This window comes from Pholcus phalangioides, unplaced genomic scaffold, assembly GCF_987345545.1.
Source record: "Pholcus phalangioides strain wild (caught in Gottingen) unplaced genomic scaffold, Ppha-v1.0 ptg000010l_1, whole genome shotgun sequence".
NCBI classification, from domain to species: domain Eukaryota; kingdom Metazoa; phylum Arthropoda; class Arachnida; order Araneae; family Pholcidae; genus Pholcus; species Pholcus phalangioides.
Genome location: NW_028301603.1, coordinates 9,672,500 through 9,688,961, shown reverse-complemented (window position 1 = coordinate 9,688,961; position 16,462 = coordinate 9,672,500). Strand labels below are relative to the sequence as shown.

Sequence of the window (16,462 nt, the reverse complement as noted above, 5' to 3'; positions counted from 1 at the left end):
GTTCGGCCTGGTAAAACCTGTTTCCCGTGGAAAACCCATTCTCTCAGGCCTACTATATAATAAAAAAAAATAATAATAACAGAAAGGCCTAGTAATTTTTTCTTTATAACTACGTAGTGCATGCCTTGCTATATCAAGTCAGTGTCGTCGTTTTTTTTTTTTAATATGTTATATAGGGAATTCAAGATGGCGTATGGTGCGGAATATTAAAGAGAGAGAGAGAAGGCTTTTTCTGTATTATGCATATTTATGGCTACTATGGCACGAGAGAGAGAGAAAAATGGAGACTTTTAACGTTATGTGGAAAATATTTAAAGGCCGTGGAAGCACTTTTTAGGGGCCGCCCGTTTTTATGGGGCCCCCGGTTGTTATCCATTCATCTTGGTAATGGTTTTTTTTTTTCTTTTGGCTCTCTGGATGGGGGGATTCCATCATGAAGACAATGTGAATGGTTATTGGTTTGTCTGAGGGGGCTATGTGTGGAAGAGAGCGTGATGATGGTGGCGGCGGCGGCCATGTTGGATCGTGTGTTAAGATGCTGAGGGTTGTGGAAGGTGTGTACGGTCAGCTCATTTTCTTGTGTAGGGAGCCCTTTCTTTAGTTTTTTTTTTTTTCAAAGTCCGTTGACTTTTTGGGAAGTACACATTAAAGAGCCTCTTCTTTGAAAGCATGCGTGGTCTCTACCCATGGGTCTGCGGGCCAAATGTGGACCTCGGAGTCATCAGATGTGGTCTGTGACCTCAAATCAGGGCCGTAACTAGGATTTTTTTTGCCGCCCCCGCAACTTTAAAATTCGATATTTTTCTAATGATGTTCTTTGCTTCCACCTAAAACTGCCACCGCGTGGGGCAGTTACTCTCCGTCCCCCCTCCTCTTTATTTTAAACCATGTCGCATGTCGGTGAATACGGCCCTAAACCGTCCCGTTTTACATTTCCAGATCATTTTAGTGGCCCACGGCACAGTTCGAAACAACTTAAGCCGGCCTACGACACATTTCCAGATCAATTTAGTGATCGACGGCACAATTCCAGATAACTGAAGGTGGTATTCACCAACAGGGTTTAAACCAGTGTTTCCCAACGTGGGCTATGGAATGGTCCGGGGGGGGGGGAGCGATAGAAGCTGCGGATTTATCGTAGGATCATATGGGTTCACTTGAGTTGGGGAGGTAGCGATGGAATAAAATGTTTGGGAAACTATGGTTTATGAGCTTAGTCGATACATGTATAGGCATCGATACATATGGGGCCGGCTAAAGCCCGAATTTCGGACATTGGCCGGACCAATTTCGAGCTTTGGCAGTAATATATACACTCTGAAGCTCTCGAGCGTTTCCAAAAGAAAAATGCTCGATGTTTTTTTCTTTGCTTTGGCATGATTCCTCAATCTTGAGCATCGCCGTGCTGCTCACTGAAGCCTGCAGTGGAAATAAAAAGAAAAAAAGACTTTTCTGATGCAGACGACGTGTGATTGATTGCTCACAGTAAGTGATAAGCTCACCGAAGAGATCTCAAAAACATTTCCAAATAAATTTTTTCGACGTTAGTGGCCTTATTTCGTGCTCGCGAGCAACACTATACTTATTAAGGCTGAAGACTGAATGTTTGTTTGTGCCTGCTTGATTGTGTACTCCCGAGCGTCTATAATTACTGATCCCCCCCCCACCCCCCAACGTAGCTTATCGGAAGGGGGTTGGCGGCAAGCTTTATGTTTGTGCTTGATTTTGTGATCGTGCAAAATCAGTACGCTCTCTAACTGAAGCTCCCAAGATCATTTTTCACTAAAAAAACCCGATCTCGTGCTAGTGAGGTGAGCACCGCTATGCTGCTCACTAAAGCTCCCAAGAGAGTTTGTTTTCCGGAAGAAAAAAAAAGGGAGTCCAGATGCTTGTGCCTGATTTCGCACTCCCGTGCATCTATGTAATTACTAAGGCTTTGAATTATACCTTACCAAGGTGGTGCGGAGTTGGGGGGGGGGGAAGTTTTATATTCTTGTGCCTGATTTCGTTCGTGTTCGGGGGCGGGGGAGGTAAGCACTGCTGTATTTACCGAGGCTCCCCAAGATCGTTATTTTTTTTTTTTTACAAAAGAAAGCGTTATTCGATTGTGGCTTGTTTCGTGCTTAATTGTGCTCGTGCCTATGGCCCCCACATCTTAGAGCAGGCTGGGATCTTTTGCGGGCCCCCCGGACAGACTTTTCAAGGGCCCTTCTATAGTTAATTTATAGTGAGAAAATCAAAAAATGATTAGAATTGCCCATGGCCTAGAGTCCTGTCAGCCCCTTCCATGTGGGGGCCATGCTCGTGCCGCAGTGTTTGAACAACACCTTCTCCGCGCGAAGCTCGTGACGTCACTGAAGTGGTCCATTTCACCTGTAGCCATTTGATATAGCATTCCAACGTATGCGAAATCTTTACCTTTTTTTTTTTTTTTGCGGTATATCCAATGACTATAGGCGAAATAACTTCTTCAATGACGTCACGATAGACGACGGTGTTGGTTTGGAGCCCTGACACCAGGGGCCGCACCGAAAATATTTTCTTTCTGAATTTCCAACCGATAGTTTCAATGAGCTTAATCACGTGAAGTTCCACCATAACATTCTCCTCCTGGTTGCCAAATGCTCTCAAATAGATCATCGGCTGCTTAGAACCAACAAACAACACGAACAGTTTCGTGAGGTATCTTAACATTCTGCTTTTTCTACCGACATTCGCGTGCGGAGAATTCATCGCATACTATTCACAGAGCCCGGGTTCGAACCCTACCGTCGCCGCAGTAGTGGTGGTGGGTGGCTGAAGTTGGTTTTCTGCGGTTCCTAACTTCGAGGCGCGAACGAGAGACGAACTCCCCTTCAAAAAAGTCTCGTCACAGAGAGCAACAGGCCTACAATGGTACAAATATTCTGACGGTTCACTTCTGAAATATAGATGGTAGCAGGGCTGCAACTGGGAGGGGGGGGGGGGAAGAGAGAAGGTGGGTCTCGTGCCCCTGGCGCTGGACCAGAGGGGACGCAAATTTTATTCTCAAACCTCTCCTTCAACATTACAAGGGGGTGCCAAAATGTGCATTTGTCCCCGGGTGACGAAGCATCTAGTTGCAATGTCCAACGCAATCTCCAACTGTTAGGTACCCGCACTCACACTTCCGGCACAGCTCACTCGGTAGTAAATTGCCCAATTGCCCATGGCGGTAATAGACTGGAGCTGTGCTCGGTTAGAAAAAAAATTCACAGATAACAATTCACCGAGAGATTCATTGGCAAAGTTATATGATGAGTGAGTGGATGAGCAAGTGGATAAATAAGAAAGAAAGTGAGTGAGCAAATGGATGAGTAGGTGAGTAAAAAGATCAGCAAGTGAGTGAGTCGCTCATACGTTCGGTCACTCACCTATATGGTCAATCACTCACTCAGCAACACATTCGGTCACTTACTCGCTCACACATTCGCTTGCTCAATCACTTGATTGCTCACTTACTAGTGCCGAACTGTTGCCGGTGAATTTTCGAGCTGTGATTGTTCCGGCGGTGAGTTGATTCTCAGTGGAGCAGATGAGCGAGTGAGTAAACAGATGTGGAAATGAGTGAGTAAAGGTCACTCACATTTGGTCCTTCCTACTGTTACCCGCTCGTTCACTCACTATTCTCTAGCTCATTCAGCAACACATTCGGTCAATAACTCTCTCACACATTCACTCACTGGCAGTGCTCACCATTAAGAGGCGTGATTCACGCATCGAAATTCAGTTTCCACTCCTCCAAATTTCGTTGAGGAGTGAAATTACTCTTTAAAAATTAAATATTTTCAGATAACACGCGCTGTCGGACGAACTGTTATCGGTGGGTTTTTCTGTCGGTGAATTTTCCGCAAAATCACCGATATTCGGATGCTCTTGATCTCGTGTAGTAGAGGCAGCAACTGGAGGACGCTAAGGTTTCTCCCATCCATTTGTTAATGTCTGCTCTGTAGAAGCATGACCACCAGATGCGTACGCAGGCGCAGCAGAAGGGTCACAGGGTATAAAACATTTTTGTAATGAGGTTATGATTCCCCCCCGAAGAAATTGCGGGCGGGGGGGGGGGGGGAAAGAAGCCTAACCCCAACGGAGGGCCCATATTGCCCTACGATGGCTCGACCTCGATTCATCATACACACACACAATTGTGGATGGTGTAATGAATTTTCAATACATGCATCAATAGCGATAAATCAAAAGTGTATGTTTGACTTTTTCCGAACCGTTTATCCTTGGGGGTTGGTTGGCGATGCTGCCCTCTGTCGAGGACCTTCGCGGTCTAGACGTTGTGTATCGCGCATCGAAAATACGTCGATGAATAAATATATTGTCCTCGAGGAATGCATTTCGAAATTTTCTTTGGGATGGTGTGTGTGTGTGTTCGAGGCTAATGACCCGTCGTCACTGTATGTCTTGTTTTCAATTGCAGTAACGTCCTACTGAAGGAGAAGGCCAAGGATGAACTGGACAGAGTCGAAAGCGAGGCCCAGCAGCAGCAGCAACTGCCCTCTATTTCTGAAGTGGAAAGCTGGAGGACCACGACCGCGGCTGCGGCGGCCTACTACCACCATCCGCTCGTGGCTGTCATTGACGACCCCAGCGCCTTGTACGACACTTACAAGTTGCCTTCGCTCGCCAAATTCGGCAAAGGGTTGACTGCTTTCGGAAAGTTACCGGCTGCCATCTGGAGGTGAGTAATAGAGTCCATTATCGTTTTTTTTTTTGTGTATGCAAAGCACTATGTACCAATGATAACGTACATATCGCATGCTAAATCTTTTGCTCGTGAGCACCGCTGAAACACTCGGAATTGGAGGTTTTGAATCCCCGGAAGGGCATGCGCATTGTGACATTTTGATGAGTTATTCATCCTTTTGAGGGAAATGGGAGGGGGGGGGGTAGATATCGAGACCCTCAAAAGGGGAACCAACACCAGGGAATGTTGAGAACCCCTTTTTTTCCCAGTCGCGGACACCGTTTATGCCCAACATCAGAAAGAAAGCACCCACGTGGACTTTCAATAGGGTGCCGCGAGTACTGTGCACTTTGCATTTTGCATGCATAGTGCAGCACAAACACTATGCATGCAATTACAAACAATTAAAAATTTGCTTTTAAAATTACACACATGTTCTAAGGAGCCCCTGAAGTTTCTTAACATGTTCTTATCATATGCAGAATATTATTCTCTAAAGGTGTCTGTGCCCCCCCCCCATCGGCAAAAGGGTTCCTTTCATCTTATTGGCACAAAGGATCCGTAGAACTCGAAAGGTTAGCAATGCTTGTTGCAGGACACCTTTGAAGGTGCATGTTTTAGGGAACCTTTGAAGTCACGTGTTTTTGAGAACCTTGAATTTACCGATACGTTCTTGGGAACCTTGAAGTTATCGACGCATTCTTTGTAACCCTTGAAGTCACGCACACGTTTTGGGAACCTTTGAAGGTGCATGTTCTAGGGCAGCGGTTCTCAACCGGTGCTTCGAGGAGCCCTTGGGGGCTCCATGTGCACTTCCCAGGGGCTCCGCGGCCACTCGAGGATAATAAAATAAATCAATAAATTTGATAAACAAACAAAAAAAAAGAGACCTAAAGGGTACCGCCATATAAATAATGTACTAAAAAGGGCTCCTCGAGTTAAACGGGGCTCTGCCATATAAAAATTATACACTGTAAAGGGCTCCGCGAGTCAGGAAAGGTTGAGGAATCACTGCTCTAGGGCAAGGGTTCTCAAATTTTTTCCACGCGCGGTGCTGCCCTCACCAAAGGTGTCAATCCTACCTATATATATCGCACGTGTAATTTTTCGTTAAAAGGGCACAGATGTGCTCCCTAATTTAGCGTCAAGAACGGCGTTTTTATTAATGGCGACAAAATTATTATTACAGGGGAACTTATTAAGTCGTTCCCGGGTGCCAAGGAAGACCGTCCGGCGCCATTGACTCCCGCAGCCACTGAATGGAAATTACAGATACGTATTTCCCATTGTCCTCTTCCCCCCCCCCCCAAAAAAAAAAAACCACTGCACCGAGTATAGAGCGAATTTTGGTGGAATTGAAACGAAGGGGGCGATTGTGTTATATGGTTACAGAAAGAAGGGATGACGTGCCTTTTGAGGGACCTTCATTTGCACCCTTCCTTCCCCCCACCCTTCCACTAGGAACGTGATGATCCGTATTCGCATACAAAAGTAGAGGCAGGTATTTGGGGGTGCAGATGGACCTCCAGGGCTAATGCCTCTCCCCTATGTCTTGTCCTAAAGATAAGGAGCTCCGCTTCTTTTGTGTTGAAATTGGATGCACCTCTTTTGTGTGGTTGTGGGAGGAACACAAAAAGGTCTGTAGGAAAACCTTTTTGACTTTGCTGACTGAGAGTTGTTTGCTTGGAAGAGAACAGAAAGGACCGCTAATCGTTCATTCATTGTGACTTTTTTTTCCTCTTGTAGCGTTGCGGTGACGTCCCCGGAGGACGCCCAGGGGATACCGACAGCAACGACCGTCGTCGCCTCGGGCGGCTCACCCACTGTGGACGGCGGCAGCCCTACATCCCTGGACCAACAGGCGGACCGGCAGGCTCTGACGAATGCCACGACGATCTACCTGCGCGGCCTGGAGAAAGAGCGCTCAGTCATCATCCAGCAAGTTATGCCCGACGGGTCCGTGCAACTGCGCCCATTGTCCGATCTGCAGCAAGACGACGACGACAACCACAACAAAGACGCCACCTCAGTGGTTCCCGTCGACGAGCTCCCGCCACTTGCACCAGCGTCCGCTGTCGAGGTGAAGAGGGACCCCGACCACCAGGTCGCGAACAACGTGAACAGTGGTAACAACCACGACGCCTCCGACGAGACGGACGCATCGGCGCAGGTCGTGACGCCGGACATGCCCCTACAGGGTGCCTACCTGGAAGGTGCTTTCGAAGAGCCCAATCTGGGAACGGGACAGTACAGTGTGTTAACGAACGTTGTTGTCACGTCGCCGCCGGAATACGCGGCTGCCGCGGCCCAGGCCGCAACTGGATTGTACACGTTGACTGCGGCCACCACGGACTACTACAGAGAAGTAAGTCGTAAAAGTGAAATCCAATATTGGACCCTCAGAGCCATCTCAACAGCACCCTAGACTAAACGGATGCTCTGAGACCCGAACCTATCTCAAAGTACCTACCTATTAATTTCCATACTTACTCTCGAAAATTATGTGGTTAAAATCTTGTGACGAGGGTCCTATATGATGAACTTGAAAGTCTATGTGTAGAGACGGCATTGCAAACCCTGTAACATACTGTAAAATAATGAAGGACCCGAATTTATGAAAGCATGGTCTGGAGCAGGACTCCTGGGCTGGGATCTTTTTCGGGCCCCTAGATCAGACTTTTCATGGGCTCCTTTATAGTCAATTTATAGCGGGGAAAACAAAAAATGATGAGAATCGTCCCTTGCACCAGGGCTGGAGCCCTGTCAGATGCCGGGTCGCTCGCGGGAACCCGTTTAGCGACCTCTTGTGTGGGATCGGAATTATAATAACGATGAAAAGACTTGTGCACGTAGAATCAAGTTGACACCTTTCTCGGCCTCTCACATCGGAGGGGGGAGGCTGACAGGCTTCATCCCGAGGGTCCTAGATGCAGATGAATCCTATTTTTTTACGCTATAAATTTAGTATACAGAGGGGCCCGTAGAAAGATCCTAGCCTAGACGCCCACAAAAACTCACGATGCTGGTATTAGTGCGGGGTTACGAAGGCTTCTCGGCCCGTGGGGGGCCCATATTAAGTATTGGTTACTTTTTGGACCTCAGATAACCTTCAGATACACCCATCCTCCGGAAACGCTTCGTTACCCCAGATGAGATGTGAAGCGGGGGAGGGGGATCTGATCAGAGCCCCCCCCCCCAGATAGTACTTTAGACCTGTGTTTTTTTTTTCCACCTATGGGGTCCTCTTTGGAACACATTTTCTTCTCGTGGCCCCTATATTATCCAGGGCCCAATCCTACCCTCATCCAGAAGCGAGACCCTTCGTACTTATTTAATTGATATAGACAACAAAAAATAGCGCCTGTTTCCGGATCCATAGGTTAGAGCTCCCCTCTTGATGATGATTATATGCAGGGCCGTCTCAACAACACGCCTCCCTCTCCCTGGGTAAAATAATATTTTGAAGCTGAAAGTTACAGCTTATGTATCTGTCCATTTATTCTTGAAAATCATAGTATTAGCTGTATCTCAGTACCAGCAGTGCCGTCTTAACGCATTGGTCCACCCGGGCACCTCAAGAGAAGAGGGGCCTCAGAAAAACCACTTGCTCTTAAGACGGCCCCGAGTACCAGATCTCATCATATCCTCCCCCAGCATGGCCCAACCCACACGGGTAAAAGGCTGATATTCTGGAAGGGACAGAGCCCGGGCAGAGGCATATTTAACAGCAGGCGTACCGGGTGCCCCCGACTTCTAAAGGGCATCGAAAAACCCTAACTTCACACTTTTTCTAATTTAAGGGTCCCAATATTTCCTTTCGCACCCGGGACCTCGACTGACTTTAATCCGCCAATGAGCCCGGGCCTTGTCCGGTCTGACAGATCTCGTCATGTAAGCCTAAGGTTCAGCATCATAGGCCCTCGAGCGAAGTGATTTTTCCTAAGGCTCTCCTATACGTGGCTAGAAGCACCTGCCAACCAATTGAGAATTGTAAGTAGATCTCACTATCACGAGACTTCCCCAGGAACCTATGCATGTAGACAGCACTGATTAAGCGCCCTGTGAATATGAGGTTCCCCTGGAACTTGCCTGGATTGGTACATGGGTTAAGATGACCCTGTTGTTCTACGGGCAGTCTTGCTGATTTTTTTAAAATCTTTCTGAAAACATTCACACTATTCACTCAAGAGCACCATTTCTTCACATCTGTATTTTTTTCTCTCACAGTTCTCTGCGCCCTCCCCCCTTAAGCATCTGTCATGACTTCCCCTTTCACTTGATTTTCACCCATGGTCCCCGTTGAAACATCTAGGACCAGGAGGGGCCACATGCCCCCCCCCCCGGATTGAGAACCACTGCTCTAAGACATCCCTATCTAGGAGGGCCTGATCCATCAGTATGTCATCGGCCCCCGATCAAAACCACAGCTGAAAACCCCTCCGCCCATTCTTGAGTGGGTGCTTAACCCCCCCCCCCTTTTTGTAGATCGCCTTAATTGATTTTCTATCAAATGTGAATAGTGTTAGGAAAAAAAACAATCTAAACACTCAGGGCCGCAACTGGGGGGGGGGGGGGAAGCTGGCGGCTCTCGTGCCCCGGGTGCTGAACCAGAGGGGGCGTAAATTTCATTCTCAACATTACAAGGAGGCGCCGAAATGCGCACTTGCCCCGGGTGACCAAGCATCTAGTTGCGGCCCTGAAGCCACTCGAAGATAGAGTTGCCATCGAGTGGGGTAGCTGCCATCACAACATTAAGCGAATTCGTATCTTACGATTTCAGTGGCGTAGATACGCTGCACGTATCCGTATTCTTTTTCCCAGACCAGATAAATCCATATAGGGTTAAAAATATTCAGATATTCATTTACATTACATAAAAGATATTTTCATATAAGTTGCTGGTTGTGGAGTGGGGGGGGGGGGGGGTTCGACGGTGCATCGGAACGTACCGCCTCCGCACGAGTCGCGTGCATTCAACATCCCAAGAACAATAGGCCGTAATAACAGTAATATATTTTAGAGCCGAGAGAGAGAGAGGTGTTCTCTTTCACGGAACAAACAGACGGCGTTTTCTGGAACACGTGGATTTTCTTAAGGAACATTCGAACTTTACTAATACGTATACACTCTCACGGAGGGGGGACGGACGGACCTACCTGTGTGATGTAACAGGTTTTCCTTCCTCTGTATACAATTATTCGAAATGTTTGTTTTATTACGAGGGCGTACGCCTGTGTATATGAAAATGCGCGGTACGTATATATGCAATACACCGTAATATTTGTCTTTTTTTTCGTTGTTACTCATTGAGATGTCTGCTCTCATTTCTGTCTGTCTGTCTGTGTCCGCACGATTTCATTTTAATGGCTTGGCCACAAAAAATGACTGAAAGGATCGTGAAATTAATGTGTTTTCCAGTCCAAACTCGTATTCATTTCCCTGTTGAGGGGGGTGTTTCTAGAAATATTTTATGATTTTTCTTCTCTATGTAACTTCAAATTGAATAATTTCGTCTCAACGGGTTTTTTGCCCATTTGGGGCATTTGCCCTGGTCTGACGAAATTTTAAAGTAGCCTATCGTTCAAGTCGGGTCCCATTTGGTATACATGCAAAATTTGGCGACGATCGATCTAAAATTTTAGATTTGTATAGAGAACATACACACACACACACACACACACAGACAATCAATTTTATATATATAGATTTCTTTTCAAACTTGATATTTTCGGGCTTAAAAGATCTATCCAGGGCTTGATAAATCCCAGGTCGCCATGGTGACAGTAAAATTGATAGAGTGCCTAAAATGTTCTTATGTGTCATTACTACTTTAGGCAGAAGAAATACGCTTGGCCCCCCTAAAGTATTTGGTCCGCGCCTAGATTTTTCCTAGGAAGGATTTGATGTCTTCCTATCTTCGTACTAGAACTTTTTCTTTTCTTCACTCTTGAAATATTCGTATCTATTTTTTTAAAATTCCAAACACGTGATATTTTTTTTTGGCTTGAAATATCCAATTTCCAAGTGGACTTCGAAACATTTCATTCTTAGATTTGAAATTTTAGAGCTTGAAAGATCTCTAATTCAAGTTTTTGAATAAGTGGCATTTTTTAGTCTCAATGATCTCTACTTTTCTGGACAGAAATGAGGAAGATCTCATTTTCCGCATAATTGAAATGTCGAGACTTGAGACCCTTCATTTTAGCGCAATTGAGATTTTCTTTATCAATATTATTGCCTCTTTCTTTTAAGGGAAAAATCAACATGGCTTTTGGGACATGATTTTCTTGATCTAGTCATTCGGAACTTGCCCTCAACTGTGGGTCCTGGTAATACCCCTCCCCACAAATTTCCTTCTCCAAGGTTGGCAGCTATTCGATAAGAGTGAATCCCAACCAGAGTGGCGTAGAAATCTGAAGTTCCGGAAGTCTGGGAGGGGGGTGGGCACGACGATAATGATGATGATGATGATGATGATGTCAATTCATATATACACATATACATTAGATCTGCCCACTTCACTTTTTGACGCTGGGGATAAATGCCCCCCTCTTCCCGTATCTCCGCCCATGCTTCATTGATTTGAAAACATTTCGCTAACTGCTTAAGTGATCTGCGACAGCGCTGCAGGTCATTCAAGTGACGCGATGTGAAACTGTGCAGCGGGTGACTTGAGTGATCTTGTAAATGCGCCGTGGGCCGCGCGAGTGGTCTGTAACTGTGTACTCAAGTGATCTGTAGATGTGCCGCGGGTCACATAAGTGAAAAATCATTAAATGTGTCGATTAGTTCATTTAAAAAAAAATTAGGTTTGAGGTCGCGGGCCACATCAGATGACTCCGCAGGCCACAAGCCGTGGGTTGAGCATGTATTTGTTGGTCAGACAGAGACCTTGCCAAATCATGTTGAACAGGATCCAAAACACAATTGAATATCCATCAAATTTTGTTTTTGAACGGTCACGATGCCAGTCACCCGAATTTCGTTGCCTAACATCGAACAGATCTGACCTCTCTTTTGGTGATCGATCGGTCTCTTTGGCGCCGTTCAACTGATATAGTCAGTTCGATACGAATCTCTTGTGTGTGTGTTCTCAGCTTTAAGGTTGAGCAACATTTGGTGACGACGCTGGTCTTAATCATTCGTGAGCGATTCGAGTCACTTTATTTTGAAGGTTGGTTCGTTCGCACGAATCATCGATGCGTCAGTCACCAGTGAATGAGCAACGACTGGAATCGGAGATGATAGATCGGAGGAGGAGAACGCATTCCGTACATCGATCCTCCATCACTTTAATGCGAAAGTATCCTATCTTATTCACGGATGGAAGGGTCCTTCGGTTCGGGTTCCGCTCACGGACGGCAGCTCGGATGCATTTTCCCATGCTTTTTTGAACGTCGTCATAAATGGAAGGGCTTCGTCACTGATCCAGATGAGGCGTGAAATTTTACGAAACACATGTTTCGGGTCGTATATTGTACGTAGTTATCTTACGTGTGTGTGTGTATGTATATATTTGCAGAGATGACTCTTCGTGGCAGTTCATGCACAAATTGTTTGGGAAGTGAAGGGCGAAAACCCACTCTCTGTGTATATGTCTCTATCATCCTGTTAAACCTGTTTTGTCTTTTGACAGCGCAAAAATAAAACGTGTGAAAGTTCTGAGGAAATGAGTATAGAAAGAACTTTTCGCGTGGCCGCTTATTCGCGACAAAACACACCCGAGTCCGGGCGTCTTCAGCTGGTCGCTCGAGAGCAGCACCACGATGCACATCTAAGCATCCTAAGACCATCTTGTTTTTTATATACGGCCCTTTTGAAATTGCGTCGAAACATATTCGTTTTAACTGCGATCTTAACCGCTTTCTTGAGTTAAGCACGCTCTAGTTTTTTCGAAAACATTCGCGTAGGTGCCGAAGCTTCCGATTTTTCGTATCTCTCTTCATAAAAAAATTCCTAAAAAGTCCTTTGCTTGAATGGAAAATTCCTAAAGAAAATACTCTTTGTTCCTTGCAATTTCAGGTTAACCCCGTTTTCTCAGGAAAAATATGGGGGAATCGGGATTTCAGGTACGAAAAATCGGTAGTTTTCGCCAAATATGATACCAAAAGCAAGCCAAGTGGCTAGAAAAAAATCGCTGAAAAAAAAAAATCGGGACAGCGAAAAATGCGTCCCGGAAAAACGGTACTTATATATGGTCACCCATTGAAATTTCAACAAAAAAAAAGTTCCCTAGTTTTCCCTTTTATTTGTTTGACATGCTTTCTTTGATGCGGAATGTGTCATCGTGTGATAAACTACAGATTTTTCAAGTCCGTGAATTGGCATGAATGAATGAACGCCAGGGTCTCTTCCGTGAATTGGCACCTATGCATTCGATATAAAACTCGAGCTAGTTGCTCGAGAGCACTGCGATGCACACTAAAACAGCATTTTTTATACACCCTTTTGAAATTTCGTCGAATAATACTCTGTATTTGTTTTCTCTGCAACCTTAACCACTTTCGTGACAAAAGCGAGTTGTCTCGCCCTAGTTTCTTCGGAAGCATTGCATATGAAACTCGAGCTGGCTGCTCGAGAGCACCGCGGTACACATTTCTACCTCCTAAGAGCATCTTCTTTTATAGTTTTTTGAAAATTTGCGTCGAAAAAGATTTCTTTTGCTGCGATCTTAACCGCTTTTCTGGACTAACTCGTCCGAGTTTGTTCGGAAGCATTGCATATAAAACTAGAGTTAGTTGCTCGAGAGCACTGCGATGCACACTAAAACATTCTTCTTATAACCTCTTATGCAATTTTACCGAAAAATATTTGTTTTTCTGTGATCTTAACCGCTTTCCTGACGAAAACGAGTTAACACGCCTTAGTTTGTTCGGAACCATTGCATATTATATATCTTATGATACAATTAACGGCCATTACCAGCAGAGCAGTGTCAACAGCATTGTGGGCCCCGAGTCAAAGTTCTGAGGGCCCTACTCGCCTGCAGCCTTTCAATTCGCATGCTTGGTTTGAAAAAAAAAGTAGAAACCAGCTCTCTGATTGTCACAGGAAACATTCCGATACCCAAAAGCCCACTTGGACTAGTTCCTTACCCGTTTTCTGAATTTCTGTGGTCCTGCCCCTTTTTGGTATATGCGCCACCACGCCCTTACTAAAAAATTTGACCACCTCAAAATTTTTGTCCCCTCTCTTTATTTCTCCCATGTATTTTTTTCTGAATTTCTGCCCTCCATCCCTGTATAAAAATTTCTCCCCACCCGACAGTTTTTAAATTTTTGACCTTCCCCCAAACTTTGGCTTCTAATGTTACCGGAGCTCCGTGTGTTGTTGGCAGTGCCGTCTTAATGCATGGGCCTGAGGGTGTCAAGTGCACATGGTGGGGGCTCAGGAAAATGAGATCTTATTAAAAATTTCTAGAGTAGGCATGCACACTCACACAAATTAATAGGCAGGCATTTCTAGCCAGGTAGGAAGGCCTAATAACTTCGCCGGGGAGGGGGCTATGATGTTCTTAAGACGACTACTGGATGGTAGGTGAAATTCTTAGATGCATCTTGTTCTGATCAGAAACTTGGACGCACAACTCTGCCTCTTTTGGGGTAACGGAAGTAAGGTGCTTTGCGTCAGTCCGGGGCTGTGAGCGGTTCTATCTATCTATCTATGAACACGTGTCTGCATTTTTGTGTGTGCTTTACTATGCAATATCATTCTCAAGTGCTTTCTTGTATTTTCAGTACTATGCTCAGCCAGCGAACGAGCAGTACGCCCAAGCCGTCCGTCAGCACCTGGCGGCCGCGGCTGCGGCGGCCAACACTTTCCCGCAGGTTGCGCAGGTGACCGGCGCCACCAACGGCACGGCGACCATCACCGGCGACGCGACCGACGGATACGTCGAGCGGTACGTGACGGCGGCGGCGGCCGCGGGATACACGAGGAAAGGCACGACGGTCAACAACGGCCAGAACGCTGCCGGGATCGCCGTCGAGTTACCCTCCCCAGATTCCGGAATCGGTGGCGAAGCCGCTGCCGCAGCAGTCACTCCGCGAGATGCCGCCACACTCCACCAGGTGTGTGTATATACTCATTTATGTTTCCAGTTTAAAGTTACGAGCAAAGTTCATGAAAATGCTCAAGTTAGAGAAAGCCCAATTTTATGCAAGAAATAATTTCAAAATAAATGCCATAAGTAATTTTAGCCTTGAGAAATAATTTCAAAATGAATGCAAGAAGCAATTTCAGAGTGAAAGAAAGAAAAATTATTTCAGAATGAAAGAAATGGTTTCAGAATGAATGAATGAAAGAAATAATTTCAAAATGAGTGAAAAATAATTTCATAATGAATAGCAAGCCATAATTTTAGAATTGTGACATAATTTTGGAATGGAATACAAGAGACGTAATTTCAGAATGAACAAAAAGAAGTAATTGAAGGGCTTGCAGCAAGAAGGGGTTATCCCATTTTTTTGGCAGTCAACTTTCTTGTTAGAAAAAATATTCCCTTCGTTTGGTGCTAGAGTCTAGCAGCTAGACAAATGTAGTAACTTCAGCGGTTAGTTCCAGTGTTTCTCAACAGATCCAATACATAGAGCTAAGACCATCCTAGCATCATAAACGGATACAGATTCCTCCAACAAGGGGGTGGGAATCCACCTATATCAATAATACACATTTTTCACTAAAGTGGGGGGGGGGGGTGGCAATCATCCCCTCTGCTCTGTATCCACACATAGGTGGATACTGAGCATTGGGGCAAAAAAAAAGGGGGGGGTGGGCTGACTTCTTAGCCCAATAAAAAAGAAATGGAGCTAAAGCTTTCTTGCTGCAGGTCTTTCTATTTCAGAATGAATGGAAGAAGTAATTTTAGAATTCGGAAATAATTTTAGAATTTACCAATAATTTCAGAATAAATGTAGGAAACTGTTTATTAGGATAAATGGAAGAAGCAATTTTACCATCAATGTAGGCTGACGAAGCTTGGGGGGGGCCCCCCATTGGCCCACCTCCAATGTTGATTTATTTGCAAATGCTGTTGACTTGGGTGATTTAAATGTCAGAAAATCATATGGGTAGAGGTAGCACATTTGTTCTCATTTGAAATCATTGTCAAGACGGTCAGCTTTCTCCAAATATTCATTGCAGAAGTCCCGAAATGCTTGAATATTAGCAGTCCAGCACCCCGGGGACCAGACCCATCTACCTTCTGTCTAGTCACAGCCGGGTGTGGATCCAGGCGATAGTTTGGGGGGGGGGGCAACATTGAGTTAGTAAAAGTCATAAGTGTTCATATGCCCAGTATTTTAAGGGACAACTATTATGTATTATTTTATTTATGTATTTTTGCTCTTGGGAGAGGGCAATTGCATCCTCCGGATCCGCATCTGGTTGCGGCCCTGCTATGAAGCAAAGTTTAATTGAATAGAATAAAAGTGACCGTGTTGAATTATCAAATAAATCTCTTATGGAAAGTGCATATTTTTCTGCAGATATTTGATTACACAGAGCCTCAAACCTTATTGACAGAGCAGGATACACCCATCGCACCACCATCTTCAGCATCTACTTCCCCTACACCGGGTTCTGTTACTGCAGGATCAGCCACAGGATCTCGGAAGACTTCTTGGAGTGGAAGTGGTTCTGAATTCGGGAGGACTCCAGAGGCAGACAAAGTTCACATTCCAAAACTGTAAGCATTAGTTAAGTCTTGCGAAAATCAGTATAGTTATTGAAATTCGTGATTGGGAGGGT

The 16,462-nt window shown here is 45.4% G+C and overlaps 1 protein-coding gene across 4 annotated transcripts in view; it reads left to right on the top strand.

Moving 5' to 3' along the window:
- The window catches only part of LOC149080862 (protein grainyhead-like), a 56,995-nt gene that overhangs the window by 25,790 nt on the left and 14,743 nt on the right, over nucleotides 1-16,462 (top strand). For all 4 annotated transcript variants that reach the window (XM_089237542.1, XM_089237541.1, XM_089237540.1 and 1 more), the window contains exons 2-5: nucleotides 4,448-4,708; nucleotides 6,461-7,079; nucleotides 14,452-14,784; nucleotides 16,201-16,400. In XM_089237542.1, coding sequence (XP_089093668.1) covers nucleotides 4,448-4,708; nucleotides 6,461-7,079; nucleotides 14,452-14,784; nucleotides 16,201-16,400 — 1,413 coding nt within the window. The remainder of the gene's footprint in view (nucleotides 1-4,447; nucleotides 4,709-6,460; nucleotides 7,080-14,451; nucleotides 14,785-16,200; nucleotides 16,401-16,462) is intronic.